General features: G+C 34.6%; 1 protein-coding gene across 7 annotated transcripts in view; it reads left to right on the top strand.

Annotated features, from left to right (window-relative positions):
* The window catches only part of Zn72D (Zinc-finger protein 72D), a 140,225-nt gene that overhangs the window by 50,870 nt on the left and 73,311 nt on the right, over positions 1-16,044 (top strand). For 6 of the 7 annotated variants that reach the window (XR_011332181.1, XM_069826404.1, XM_069826401.1 and 3 more), the window contains 2 exons: positions 4,809-4,928; positions 15,560-15,706. Coding sequence is in view for 6 of the 7 variants with exons in the window: in XM_069826404.1 (XP_069682505.1) it covers positions 4,809-4,928; positions 15,560-15,706 (267 nt within the window). In the remaining variant the exon portion in view is untranslated. The remainder of the gene's footprint in view (positions 1-4,808; positions 4,929-15,559; positions 15,707-16,044) is intronic. The other variant, XM_069826405.1, reaches the window with a different exon arrangement.

Raw genomic sequence — 16,044 nt, 5'->3', positions numbered from 1 at the left:
AGTGCTTGTATAAATTTTCTTTTCCCCCCCCTCTGAAATCAATGGATAATATATCAAGTGGGACAAAGTGGACATATTGAATGGCGCCAAGCTAAAGTCAAAGTGCATAAGATGAGCACAGAGGATAGATGATTCAGTAGCTATCCTGTGATCAAACCTGCTCTAACTTGTGTGTTATGATCATTGCACCTGTCATTCTGTTGACACATCACCGAGAATTTAATTTCTCCCTTGAACATGCACACTAGAGACTAGAGTCATTTCTCCATTTCGTCACATATTGTAAACATGTGTGTATGAGACTGCGGAAATATCTTCCAATCTAGACTAAATCCAACAATATGATGGGAAAGAAAATCAGCTAGAAATGTCTAAAGTCCCAAGAAATTGGGACATTTTGTTGTATGTGCAAATTATTTCAGGATGCGGGACACAATGGTCAAAATCGGGACTGTCCTGGCAAATATGGGATGGTTGGCAAGCCTAGACATTTATATCATACATTTTGTATCAATCATTACATTTTTCATCCAATTCTTGCTGTGAAGTGTTCGTTTCTGTAAGGTTTGACAATATTAATCCCAACCCACTAACAGTAATTGTTGTTTTAATGTTTTCATGTATTTAATGTGGTCCCTTACTCAACAAGCATTGCAAACGTGATGTTTATTCTTTTCAGTAGGCCTATTGTCCACTGATTTATTGTCTCTTAGTCCACAAGCAAACTAGATACGTGATGTTTGTAAGATTTCTTAATCTGTCATCCCTCATATGATCAATTTATCGTCTATTTCTCAATAAGCGGACTTAAACCTGATGTTTATTCTTTCCAGTATCAGTTACTACTCATCTCAATCTTTTTTGTAACAGTAAGGTTTCTTTCGGTCTTATCTAGCTTTCTTACTGAGAAGTATATAGACATAATGTGTTTAGGGTGTTTAGTTTCTTAAAGCTGCGTTTGTAACAGTGCTAAATGAGTGAAACAAGTGGTGCATCATCTCCCCTAGGAACTGCTCAGTACAGGAATCAAAGTGGAAAGCAAGTGTAAGCAAAAAGATGCGAAATCCGAAATCTAAGAGAAAAATATGCAAGTGAAAAGACAGTTATGAAGGCAAGAACAATAGGGTCTCCATGTAGATGTGGTTACTTTGATAGAGTAGGAAGGGATAAAATAGAATCTGCATTAGTGGATTCTGGAAAATTGGGGATTATGAAATGCAAAAACAACTTAATGACAAGTGTGGATGTAAAAAGAACATGCATTAAGGACAGGCTCTCTTGTACGTTGCGTACTATGGAATACAAGGTGCTCTTCCGAGATATTTCTTACAGTGTTTGTGCTGTCGATTTTAGAAACATGCATGGTTTAATTGAAATGCAGTTATGTACTGTACATGAGGAGGTGAGAACAACAGGCTGTTTAGATAAAGACCAGCATGGACATCAAGGAAAGGACTAGGCAATTATCTAAATCTACGTGGGCAAAAGTAATAGAACACATCAAGAGTTTACCTGCTATATCAAGTCATTACAGTAGAGCAAAAAGCCCCAATAGGATGTATTTGGCCCCAGAGTTGAATGTTTCAAAACTGTACGATCTTTACAGTGACTGATTAATTGAACATTACCCTAATTAACAGCCTGTGAAGGAATAATTTTATCGACATATATTTAATACTGAGTTTAATGTTGGCTTTACTCCATCTTTGTCAGACACTTGCAATTTATGTGACAAAGTCAAGAACAAAATTCAAAATGTGGATGAAGTCCGTGATGCAGAATAAATTAAAAAAATTAATACAGATAAAATGTTGCATGACAAAAGAGCAAAAGTTGCCCATGCTCTTATAAAAAATTTTGTAGGTAGTAAAAATCCTTCAGTTGCTGCAATGTCAATAGATTTATAACAGACTTTACCAACCTCTAAGATGAAGTCTGGAATTCAATACTACAAAAGAAAATTATGGACATATAATTTTGGAATTCATAACATAGTAACAGGAAAGACTTCAATGTACATTTGGGATGAGACTGTGGGCAAGAGAGGTTCCTCTGAGATAGCAAGCTGTTTAATGCATTACATTGAAAACATCCCATCACATGTAAATGTGTTTCACATTTTTGTGACATCTGCAGCAGTCAAAATAAACATGTAACATTCATTCTGGATGGTTTTAAAAATAAAACATACTTTTATGGTGCCAGGACATTCTTATTTAACTGTGACCGTGATTTTGGCAATATTGAAATCTATCTCAAGAGAAAGGAAGTATTTACAAGCATTCACTATGCCAAACTCATCAAAATGTGCAGAAAATACAATCCCTTTGATGTAGTCATGATGTAGATTTTTCTGTAAATTTTCTGAGGGAAGAGTTTTTGTTTTCTCAGAAGAATTCAAGGTAGGATTCGGCATGAAGTCTGCATACAGTATGGACACATCTTGCTGGAAAAATTACAAAAGGGCCGAGGCAGTGTTTATGAACCCATTCAATTTGATCTGTCAAAAGTTTTTCTTCCGAACAAGTATAATAAACCTGTTGCATTATTAGGAGGAAAAACGTGAATATATTCAGGAACTTTCAAATTACATCCCCCTATCTCATCGCCGATATTTCATTGCTATAATTAGTGGACAACAAAATGAAAAGCTAATAGACATGGACTTGAAAAAGACGACAGCATCCTTGATTATTGAAGACTTTGCTAATACACCTGGCATAATTTATTATATGTATGGTATGTAAAGAGAATTAACTTAAACTCTATTATTATTATTGTTATTATTATTATTATTATTATTATTATTATTATTATTATTATGATCATCATCAGTAGTAGTATTAGTAATAGGCTTATTAGAATGGATCTCTATACTGGTGCATACACCACTCAGAGGTAAGCAACTAACCGATTCATTAAACTTCAAACACATTTTACGAGAAAGTGGAATTTGGCACATATGTTGTTACTATTCCAAAAGCTTCATATGAGATTCATCCATGAGAGCATTATGTCATTTTATGCAATCACGAAATTTAGCAATCTTATCTTATGAACAAGTAGATCATTCAGAACAAAAAAAAAAAGTCACTTTAGGATTTATTGGAATAAGTATTGTCAAATGTTTATTTTAGTTTGTTGTATATCTTATTTTTTTTTAATTTTACACTGGTTGCTGTAAAATAAAATCTGAAGTTACAGGTGTTAAACTGAGGTTGAAATAACTCGAACACTAACTTTAGTGTTATAATACATATACGGTCTTACTAATAAAAACTCTATATACAGACGTTTAACTGTCTTATACAATGAGTAGCTCGTTTATAAGTCGTGTGTAAATTCCTTACTAATAATTACTACATACGTCGTGTATAACAGTATAACTGTTACACAGCTACGTCATAGTTTCGTCATTACTTCGTTACGAAAGGTAATAGAATATCTGAGGTTATCTACGGCATCCAGTAGAGCGCTCTATTGTGGTGTGTTAAATATCGATAGTACAACTGGCTCTAATCGATTTTGGTCAAAGAGTAGAAGCTACAGCAATATTATTCTAATAATTCTATGATCTTTGGTTTGTTCTTCTGTGGTTACAAGGTAACCATCATCATAAAATGACAGTCGATACGAACAGCTGTTAGAGGGGCGGCCATTTTTTCCCTATATACAACACTTAAACAAGGGGTTTCGTGTATATAACTACTGCAAGGCAATTCCCATTGTATAGTTACAGCCTGTTTATACGTCCATAGCTTATTCACGGTTTATTAGTAACGTTTTCTGTCTCAACTCTGCATAAGTCTCGTATAAAAACTATTCACGGTTTATTAGTAAGACTGATAGTAAAAAATGTACCTACTGTAAAGCAGGTGTGAAGACTGAAAAAAATATAGGCACATGCAATGTAAGAGTGCGTCACTTTAACCTGCACTCTTCAAGAGTCTTCACATGATTCACCTATTGCATTTGAAGAGGATGTTTACTGCTTCGAGACAATATGCATGCTTTATCAGATGATTTTCTTTGGATAGTATTTGGAGACAAACATTCCATAGCATTTGAATTTTAATTCATTACTACTTCCTTGTGTGATTCACAGCACAACAGTTTTGTTAGTGGTTAACACGTTAGTTGTTGGATTAAACTTGGCCGATAGAAATGAATTCATAAGACCTCGTGTTATATTGAAGGGAGTGTGATTTGCTGCTATTCTGGGAGCTGAAAATGCACTGCCATTGAAATCTCTATGTTTATGTAATGGTTAAGTTTACGAAGTTTGTAATGCTGTTAAAATCTTGGTGATATTTAATATAAACCAATGTAGGCCTTCAAGGAAAATGGAGCATCATTTGCATGTTACAGAAACAGATATGTGTCCCTTAGTTTGTATTCTGTGATCTCCTATTGGTGTGTCTGTGATTTTGGTATATGATCCTTAATAGGGATGAAATCAAATCAAGGGTCAGTTTAATTGATTATGGCGAATCCTTACGGTAATGTTGCCTACAAAAACGATATTTTATTCTATATCAAATGTTATGTCAGCAAATAGAACGCACTTACTGAAAGCTAATAAAAAATATTTGTGGAAACACGATCATTTTTAATAATTTTTTGATATGTTGCCAACAAAGAAAGGTGAATGTTACACATGTTTGCGACGTAATTTAGCTTCTGCAATATGATTGTGATGAAGGAAAATTTATTTGAATATAAAATATTGTTTGTAATACATCTAAGAACGATAATTACTTAAATAGGAGAGGTATAGGAATTAGCTTCCTAGTGAGTTTTTTTCTTAGGTTGGTACCACTACAACTTACCAGACCAAGAGGAAACATCCATGTCTGGTGAAGGGAACAGAGTTAAAAATTGGCGGACCGATCCTACCATTGTTAATTGTATACCTAACCAAGAACAAGGTAATTTTTGTTCAAATAGGGAGAAAAAAAATAGACGTACATGGTACACATAGGTTAATTATTTTGAGACTTTAATTGTTCGAAGCATTTGATGTTTGCTCTAACTTTTTTTTTAGAACTAATGTTAATAGTTAATGTAAAAAATGTTATGTATGTTCGTTTAAAGTAATTGTTCTTGCATTGACTTAGGACGTGGAAGAAAAACTTGTGACCATAAATGGTCTTAAATGGATGTGAATTTTTACATATATAATTGTATTTGAATAGGGATGGTGTGCAGATACTCGTTAAAATGATCAGTAACTTTTATCATTGAAATCTTCCTTTTAAGGTTCAAGAATTAATGCCTCACTCAGTCTGTGTTATATATACATTTTTATTAGCATGTACTGTTAATGTAATAGTTGGATGTATTAGAAATTTTTGTGCGTAATACATTTTGTTTCCACTAGCATGACAAATAATTTAGGAAACAATTTACTGCATATCAAATGAATAATCCAGTCATACTGGAGAGCATGTAAGTTAAACTCTTCAATCACAATCCAAGCATGTTTTATGCCTAATTAATGAAAATGTTGATGGCCAATTTAATACGTAAGCATAGCTAGATACAGATCTGAAGTTTTCAAACAAAGGTGGTGGAATTGTAAACATTTTTCTGACAAACTTGTGTGTAATTTTAGAATGCTGGTAGATTGAAAAAGCTGACTTGCTGACATAGGAGGAAAGAAGTGTGCAATTAAACATTTTACTTTTATTTAAATTATGTATACAGTTGTTTTCTATTATTTTGATTATAAAATATATATTTTATATTCAGAAGTGATATGTTAAAAGTTGTGTAAAATGTATTTTGATTAATAATAATTATTAGTCTCTCCATTTCCTCCCTATCTTATGACTATCTTGCTCTATCAAATATTACAGAATACTAATGATTTATGATAATTTTATCTTATACTGCAGTAAAGTTGAGCCAAGAAGATTGCCAAATGTTACAAAAAAGAAAAGGCTTCCAGCCATAACTTACATAATGACTTGCACAAGGGACAGAGGTTCAGTATTCCTTAGAGGTACTGTTTATACACTAATGAAAGAAAGTTCGTCTACCATTCAAAATGTGAATTAATGTTGACATTTCTTTTCGACACTCCAGTAAAGCTCTAAGATCCTATTCTATTTTAAGCATGAGATACACAGACCTCTTCTCTCCTGAAGAGTGAGTACAATGCAGGTTTTGCATGACTTGACACTCCATACCATCCAGTGAGATGATAGTGCTGTGGATATTAGCCCCCCCCCCCCCCAAGTCTGATTTTAGAAGTTTCTGAGTGGTTGCGAATTAGTTTTCTTGCCAGTTATTCTTTATCATTATTTGAAATATTAAAATTAATTAATATGTTGCTTTGGCAATAAACTTAAAATTGCAACATAGTAAAGGGGAACATTGCTAATATGACATCGTACTAAATAGAGTAATGGCTTGTGCATGTGGAGACATCGGATGGCCATACTAGAAAATTGCAGAAATATTAAACTTTTGCATTGTTTTTTTAATGCAAAGGAAAGAAGAAACTACAGCAGTAGAAGGCAGTGTTACTGTCGTCCTTTGTATGCATGATGCTTTCAGCAGTGAACAGTTACGGAGAAATTAAGTAGACAAGAGAAGAAACAGATCCAATGTTCATGGTGAAAAATCATTGATCGCATGCCAGTACGAAAGCCATTGTTATATGCAATACACAAGCTGTAAAAAATATAAAAGTTGGATAGCAGATAAATGGAAGTAGACAATTTGGATAGAGAAGTTCCAATTTGCGGAATAAATTTGGTTTGAATTGCAATCAATTGTTGATGTCCAGGAGAAAAAAATTTTTAGCATGTATAGCACTATCACACAGTGATCTGAATTGCTTAAAACTTGGACAAAATTAATAGTTCCTCTTCTAGTGGCCATATTTACTTGAAATTTGGTACACTGATTACTAGAGGGCAGATGATGACCTAAAAATCTACTTTAAATGAACATTAAAATGCCCTTAAAATATTGGAAAAATGACATAAAATTCAAAGAAAAGACATTTAAATATTATTCACTGTACTCACATCACAACTTCTTAAAAATTAGTCACCTTGTTTCAATGGCTGCCCTGCAAATCTCCGAGAGAGGAGGCAACTTTCTGGAGTTTGGCTAAGATAAAGAAAAGAACATGCAACAAAATGAAGGTTTTAAGGGAAAATTATAGATTTTAATGAGGGTTTATAATGTGTTACAATCAGGGGTGGTCCATGTCAGTGCCTTTATTCTCCATCTCCTGCTCCTTCCGCGGTTCACTTATGTTACCAGATCTTCCAGATGAGGGAGTGTGAATGACGAAATAGTGGACGCAGTGAGCAATTTTGCAATCTTTGTGTTAAAAATACTGTCTACTACAGTAGTCATCTCTTCTGAACCACGTTGAGGACACAACATACTGTCCAGGGCATGGTGAAAGTTTCCCCCTTTCAGACATAAATTCTAAAGACATCCTCGTACTGACAAAAGATCAGTAGCAGTCAAAGTCCTCACATAAACTAAGCTGCTGTCAAATATCTCATATTACGTCGTGTGAAGTGAAGCCTTCAGTGGAGTGAGGGATGGACTTTAGAATCTGTTCCAAACTATAAAACTCAAACTTCACTGTTATTCACTTAATTCAGTAGGTAATTACTACTGATCTATTTGCTTAGAAAATGATTTAACAGACCTATCAGTAAAGAAAAAAGTAAAATGCATTCCAAATGATCTAAAAGTTCTTCAGAGTATTAAAAATGACCAAAAATGCCGAAAAATAAAATAAAATTGACCTATTAGTTCAAAAACGTCAAAAAATGCAATATAAGAGATTACTTTTTTTACATTGATATTAACATAGAAAGGATTTATACATTAATAGGCATTGTCCTAATGTGAAAAATATGATGACTTTTCATCATCTGCCCCCTAGTGATTACTAATAACATGTATCTAACTTGTGTCAATTTTAAGAGACATCTATTCTTTGGAGAAAAATTTGCATTTATTTCCAATTTTTAAAAACTCTTTTTGCCCTGATTACTTGACACAAAATTAAGAATTTTCACACATACAAAAAAAAATCGTCGAATATTTTGGGGGGTGGGGCCAGAATGGCAAATTTTTTAAAGCAAAAACTGAAATTAGTCCTTGACCCACAGTTTTTATGTTGGAACAAAATTTCTTTTACTGTCTTACTCCTGAAAAAATAGGCCTATATAATAGGCTGTGAAAACAATTTTTCTCAATTTTACCCCATTAAGGAAAAATGTCAATTATTTTTTTTTGAAAATTTCAAACAAATAAAATTTTGAGGTCTTGGAGTTTTAAATTATCTTTCTTTACCAGTAAACACTAGTTTGGCACTTAGGTACAGTAATCAGCTTCATTTTGGTGCAAGAATGATGAAAATATATCAATTTTAAGTGCACTTTGTGTTAGATAAAACAGATGTTGCAGAGGGTTTCTTTTCGGGGTACTCTCACTTCTCTATCATTTAATGTCCAGATGTGGTGATATTCTAAATGTGTACCATATCATCTGTTTGTAATATAAATAAGGTAATTATTGAGAGAAAAATGCAATACGAGTTTTTTTTAATGTGTGTAAACAACAACAATACTTTACATACTATTGTCCGCGCAACTTATCTAGGCACCTGGGTTCCCTAGTGCTCTCTCGCTGCCCCCTAGCTGTCTGCTGGCTACCTGACATCGCTGCAGCAGTTGTACGTAGAGTTACAAAAACATCATTCTGTATTTAATTTCAGTGCATTCCATTGGATATGGTTGGTGAAAGTATATGGTTTCACAAAATAACAAACATAAATAAATTACATTTTTCTTCTTCTGTGTGCTATACAGTATGATCACAACTCCATTTATTACAATATTCGTATCTGGCCGTCAGCTACTGATGGTAAGCGATGCATGAAATCTTTCAACTAGAAGTACAGGTCTGTAGTTGTTGGGTTTCCAAAACGTTCACTTTCACATAGTCATTATCAATATTATTATTATTCTTCTTCCTCCTCTTCCCTTCATCATCATCATCATCATCGTAATCACTGCTGGTGTCGTCTAGACGTATTATAAAATCCATAAATTATTAGGGAAAACACTTGAAGCAAGTAAAGAGATAAGTTTCCAAATAAATCCCGAAAAGACAAAGTATATGATGTCTCGTGACTAGAACATAGTACAGCAACAGTAACAAATGTAAATGACACTCGGAGGAAATTAAATGCAGAATAAATAGGGGAAATGCCTGCTATTATGTTGAGAAGCTTTTGTCATCCAGTCAGCTCTCAAAGCTGAAAGTCAGAATTTATAAAACAGTATCGGTTGTTCTGTACAGTTGTGAAACTTGTACTCTCACTTTGAGAGAGAAACAGAGGTTAAGGGTGTTTGAGAATAATAAGGTGCTTAGGAAAATATTTGGGCTAACAGGAGTGAAGTTACAGGAGAGTAGAGAAAGTTACACAACGCATTTTATTCTTCACCTGACATAATTAGAAACATTAAATCCAGACGTTTGAGATGGGCAGGGCATGTAGCACGTTTGGGTGAATCCAGAAATGTATATAGACTGTTAGTTGGGATGCTGGAGGGAAAAGACCTTTGGGGAAGCCGAGACATTGATGTGAGGGTAATATTAAAATGGGTTTGAAGGAGGTGGTATATGATTACTGTAGAGACTGGATTAATCTTGCTCAGGATAGGGACCGATGGCTGGCTTATGTGAGGGCGGCAATGAACCTCCGGGTTTCTTAAAAATCTTTTGCCTCTTGATCGCAACAAACCACCACTGACCTTATTATCTCCCTCTGCTTACTGTGTACATTATATTAAAATTAAATTATGGTTTATTTAACGATGCTCGCAACTGCAGAGGTTATATCAGTGTCGCCGGTGTGCCGGAATTTTGTCCCGCAGTTCTTTTACATGCTAGTAAATCTACTGACATAAGCTTGTCGCATTTACACATACTTAAATGTCATAGACCTTGGCCGGGATCGAACCGGTAACCTCGAGTATATAAGGCGTGTATAACCTTGTTGCATCTCCTATTACTACCGGTCATTGCATAAATATGTCTTCACCGAACGCCAAATTACTGTAAATACAGATCACACTAAGCAAGCAAATGTATTTTACCTGCTTCGTAGACCATCCTTCTCTCTCTTTTAGCTGCCCAGATGAGTTGCATGGACAGTAGACATACACACCAACCACAATAGAAAAGATGTTGATTCAGGAATATGAACATAAGTGTTGTAAAACTGAACATGGAGAAAAATCATCTACGTCTTGAGGGAATGAAAAATTGTAAAACCAAAGACACAGCTTCCCGACTATGAAAAATAAGTCAAACTCTACTTCCAAATTCGAATTATTACGTGAAAAATATATAAAATTGACAATGTGATGGATTGACACTTGCAGAAAACCGATATTTTTTTAAAACTAGATAGCTTTCAGATGACATAAAAATAAAAAAAAAAAAAATTAAGTTTTTGAAGAAAAATAAAAAATTAAAGGTAGATGAATACCTTAACGACCTTTAGAAAAGAATAACCAACCCTCTTGAAGTGAGAATTATGTATTCAACAATAAGCACTAAAGTATAGTTTTCATTACACTTCGGATATTTTATTTCATAATGTGATAAATGCAATTTCATGTGTACGATTTTATTAGTTACTGTTTCGTAAGGGTTGTAAAGTTGTATATGAAATCTAGAAGTTTATGATTGTTGAAAGTGTTATTACAATTTCATTATATCAAACCTGTGTATATGCAAACTTCAGTTAAGAATTGGTTTGAAGTTTTACTTCACACTAATTTCATTTTTCAATACATCTTCAGCATTAGCCGTTTTCTTAGCATGTAACATGATTTGATAAGATTGATATAAATCATGGCTGTGATTTCTTGCGATTTTTATAGGCTATACTGTCTCTTAGAAAATTCTCACTAACTGGAATAGACATAGCTTCCTCTGGAGACATTTTCGTGAGATGTTTCTTTCCCGCTTCCAAGATCCAGTCTGAGTAGTATATGTCTGTATCAAGTGAAGTATTGAAAAACAATGACCCAATTATTTGGTAATGAGATCGCTATCCATACTCAACTTTACTGTATTTGTAATGGAGTTTCTTTCAAAGTGTGTGGATTTTCTGAGTATCACAAACAGCTATCTGAAATTGTCTCTGTGCCAATTTATAAGCCTCGTGAACCATTCAGAATATTGTATCCTTTTCTCATGATCTGTGAGTTTAAACTCGTATACAACACTAAATTTATACAGATGTAAATTTAGTTCACGTTTAAATGTTTTGTGGACAGAAGAGATAGATCCTTGTCTTGATACCGGTAGATATTTTGTGGGACTTCTGAGCATTCTATCTAAATGTGAAATAGCTTTCCTTATGTTAAAACAAGAGGCCTGCCAAATCTAGGAGTGTTTTGGACTGTTCATATTTTAATGGAATATGCCCTATATGAATTCTGATGGAGTATTTCCGAATATGAACAATGAAAAGCTGTAGCTGCTCAGAATTGTACCTTTAGGTAGTGTTAGGGAAACACAAGTGTAGCAAGGTTATACATGTGTAAGGTTTATATAGTAAGGTCAAGATATATAGGCTATAAAGTCCAAGGGAGTGTGTGAGAGCAAAAGTAGACTTAAGTTCTCTTATGATCTGGCTCACTTTATGAGAAAACTTGAGCCATTCAGACACTAGTAGGAGGTCCTTGCCCTTCAGGGATTATCTGGGCTCATATCATAATCAGGCTTCGCATTTTTGTCACACTGAATTTATCGGGAAATATAGCATTGTACAGCGGGAGTTCAAATGTCTGGCTCTTACTGCATGAGTGGCGGTACAGTAGATCTAGGTGAATGTAAATAATGGAGCATATCGTGACTACACTGCAACTTAATTTAATGGTTTGCACAATCGAAACGTTTTGAACAAATGTTTGCCCCTTCATTGACTGCATTTGCATTTCAAACTTAATAATCTGGTAATAAATATATAACAGAATATACCTACGTTCAAACGATAATTTACACATTTATTGGAATAACTACTATTGCAGTGACAAAAAATATACATTCTGAGATTATGTAACAAACCTTTTCCAGTTGTCAGTTATCATTAAGCACAAATCGCTGAAAAACTGTGATAGTTCACAATTAGAATCTGCATCTCTTGCAGCAAGAAACAATTGCAAATGTCCCTATGTTTTTTACTGCCACAATGAATTTGAATACCTCGTCTTACTATCTTCAGTTCCACTTTGCACACTTTACAGAATATGTTACCATTCCTTACACAAAAATAATAATTTCCTAATTTCGAAATAAATAACTTCAGTGTAGATATTGCTGGCGGCACACGGCATTTGTTTGTGCGCTGCCTCTATGACTGAAAGGGATCACAATGAACTCATCGACATATTAACATATGCAACAACATGTGCTCCTACATAATACAAGTCAGAAATCATAGAGGTCTCCTAACCTGCTTGTGCCTTTGTCATTAATGTACCAGGAGAAACTACGCCATGCAATATAGCTCTTGCGACAGACATGTGAAGTCTGATCATTTCCGAATTCGGAAAGTATTCATTATATCGGAGTCTTACTGTCTAAAGTGTAATTTCTGCCCTCTCAAAACAAATTCAAGTAAAATCAGTCTCTCCTGTGTAATTAACACTTTGAATACAGCACATATTTTTCTAACACAATACTGGAAGTTTCATGTGGCTATCATTAACACAACCTAGTCCTCAGTTTTACATCAACCCCTTTCCTTCTACTTTCTTTAACACAGCCTTGCCTTCTGACTTGTCTCCATCCCTTTCCTTCCTAATCTTCCCTCTATAGCCATGAAACTAGCAGTACCAACATTCTTAGAGGATGTGAATGACTGCTCCTTGCATAGGCAGTACACTGTGACTTTCCTAACAGTGTATACTAGCTGTATTTGTGCAATTAAAATCAGTATATGATTCTATTTTGAGATACATTTAAAAAATGCAAAAGCTTAAGTGAAGTGAAACATGTTACGTTGACTATCCAAATGAAGAGGTCGCTGCAGAAAGGGTACATCTTCTGGTTTTCAGATACAAACTTGAGCAATCAGACGAATTGTCATTGTTATCACATCAGCTGCGTTAGTATTCCTAGAAAGGTGAGTTGTTCTGGAACTTGTAAATGGTGATCCAGATTGTGTGATGCAACTGCAAACAAGTGGTTAGAAGATACGGAAAGGAACTGTAGTGATTATGAAGGTGACAATGACTATATTTTACGTGATTATTTTTCGAATTCTGAAATAGAGGAAGAAAATGAACAACGTGAAAACAGTAAATAACAGTGAAGATTCTTTAGCAAAGAAAATACGTTATGATTGGATTAGGCCCATGTGGTCCACCACTTCTCCAGCAAAAAATGTCAAAGCACAAAAACGTAAGTGCCTGAACTGAAAGGCATGGCAAAGCTTCATGGAGATTCTGCCAAGCTACTTCAAATATGAAATCTATTACTCATCGAAGCAATGGCTACTGAAAGATTTTACACAGAAAACACTAAGACATTAGAAGTAATTTTGAAAAAGATGATTCTAAATCTTTGTCCCATGCCATAGCGTCATAGCCTAGGACTAGCATTACAAAATGTGTGCTGATCGTCATAGGAAAGGAATTTTCTTACGAAATTTCGACCTGTGTATGTATGGGACCCAGCATTATGATGAATTGAGGAGCTACGATAATGAATCTGATTTCGAAAATCAGCTGTAATGAATGGCTGGTGGGATCATTGTGCTGACCACTTGATACTTCCATTCTTGTTTGATGATCCTTCACCTCTGCTGAGGCATGTGGACTTGTGTCAGCAGCCTGGTGGTGGGCCTTGGTCCTTTATGGGCTGTTCATACCACAGATTGGATTCTGAATCTTTATGATTTAATTTGAAACTCCACTAAAATACAACACACCCAGGAATGCACGAAACTTCTCCAGTCACGTCTCTAAATTCACTTCTGTCACTCTTCGAAGTGTATGATACAAAATTTATTTATCTTACAACCTTTTAATCAAAGTAATATGTGCAAAAGTTTGGAAGAAAAACTATAAGTATAGCTCGAAAGCTATTAGAAATTCTAGTAAACTCAGACATTGAGCAACATAAAACATTATTTCTGTTTTTCCTTTCCCGTGATACCTTTTTTTTTTTTTTTGCACTAATCAAAACAGTTCATTATTTTGGACTAGTGGAAAAGACTGTGATACCTTTTTTTTTTTTTTTGCACTAATCAAAACAGTTCATTATTTTGGACTAGTGGAAAAGAGTGTAAAATTTATCCAAATGTTGTAAGTAGTAATTTTCCGGTAATTCTCATGGAATTCATTGTTTGTTCAATAGAAATGTAATTATTTCGTATATTAGTTTTCCCCCTATGTCTTCAAGGCATCGAATTTCTGGGATGGGTGAGGAAGAGAGAGACTGTAGTTACTTCAAAGCATTATTTGATATTACACAGTATAATATCTGTGATGCTTACGTCTTTACTGTGCTCATAATGAATTCACTGATTTTCAAGTTCAGGGGAGGCAGGAGCTTTTTCTTTTAAGTAGTATAAAATATATTTATTGTAACTCTTTTGTTTTCTCATCAAAATAGTGTTCATTAGAGAAAGTGTGAGAATAATACTTGCACCAGAGGGGTTTTTTTTTTAATGGAATAAAGCAAGAAGTATTGGTGCTGAGATTTTTGAGTTCTTATGTTTATATGCTGCAGATTCTGATGTCTTGTGAATTTTTTGTTATGTCATTAGATAAAATATAATATTAGTAACAATTTTTTTCTGTTCTCTCCCCCCCCCCCCCCAATAAATTTCTCCGAACTCATATTGAGGTATTGTTCTATAAAATGAAATCAATTTGTCACAATTCTAAGTTTACGGGAGGCAAAGAAAGATTGATCTAGATGTCAACTCTCACTCGTTTGGGGGCTGGGGATTGATTTTTGCGAAACACATTACCTGCTGAATATTACAAAGGAACACCATGTCATATTGGAAATCAGACAAGACTATGAAGTCCACACCTGTGGAGTAACGGTCAGCACGTCTGGCCACGAAACCAGGTGGCCCGGGTTCGAATCTCGGTCGGGGCAAGTTACCTGGTTGAGGTTTTTTCAGGGGTTTTCCCTCAACCCAATACGAGCAAATGCTGGGTAACTTTCGGTGCTAGTCCCCAGACTCATTTCACCGGCATTATCACCATTTCATTCAGATGCTAAATAACCTAGATGTTGATACAGCGTCGTAAAATAACCTAATAAAATAAAATAAACAAGGCTATGAACATGATCAGACTCAGGCTATTCTGTGTCTACACATGCCTCACCCTCACTGAAATTTGATGCATATGCTTTCTGTGCATACAGTATGGTATTGTGTGATGGAATTCTAATTTGGAGTTACACATGTGTTTGTAAAATGTTCATACTTCAAATGTTCACTGTACTTATATTGACTATATTATCTTTGTTTTGTCAGTGGGTGCAGGTACGCCAGCAGCAGCGACTACTTATGATTATGGTTATGGACGCACTGCTCAAACAGCGTATGACAGTACTAAAACATACTACCAGCAGCCTGCAGCAGCTGCTGCTACATATTCGACAACTGATACCCATTATCAAGGTAAAGTTATTGTGTTTAAAAATGTAGAGAGTGGCCCAAAAGTAGATGGACAGTAAATGTGTATTGTAAAAATACATATATCTCTAATTATTCCACAGAAAGATTGCCTGCCTTTACTACTCAGTATTTGCAACAAAAGAAAGAAAGAAACTATCTAATTTACTGTCTCTAAATATGTGTTGTAAAAATACATAAGAGATCTCTGATTATTCCACAGAAAGATTGCCTGCCTTTACTACTCAGTATTTGCAACGAAAGAAAGAAACCATCTAATTTACTGTCTGTTTTTAGAGCACTCTGTATTTATTGTTGATACCTACCTTTTTCGAATTGTTTAA

The sequence above is a fragment of the Periplaneta americana genome, chromosome 5, assembly GCF_040183065.1.
Source record: "Periplaneta americana isolate PAMFEO1 chromosome 5, P.americana_PAMFEO1_priV1, whole genome shotgun sequence".
NCBI classification, from domain to species: Eukaryota; Metazoa; Arthropoda; class Insecta; order Blattodea; family Blattidae; genus Periplaneta; species Periplaneta americana.
Note: the sequence above shows the minus strand (reverse complement) of the source record. Positions and strands in the feature narration are given on the sequence as shown.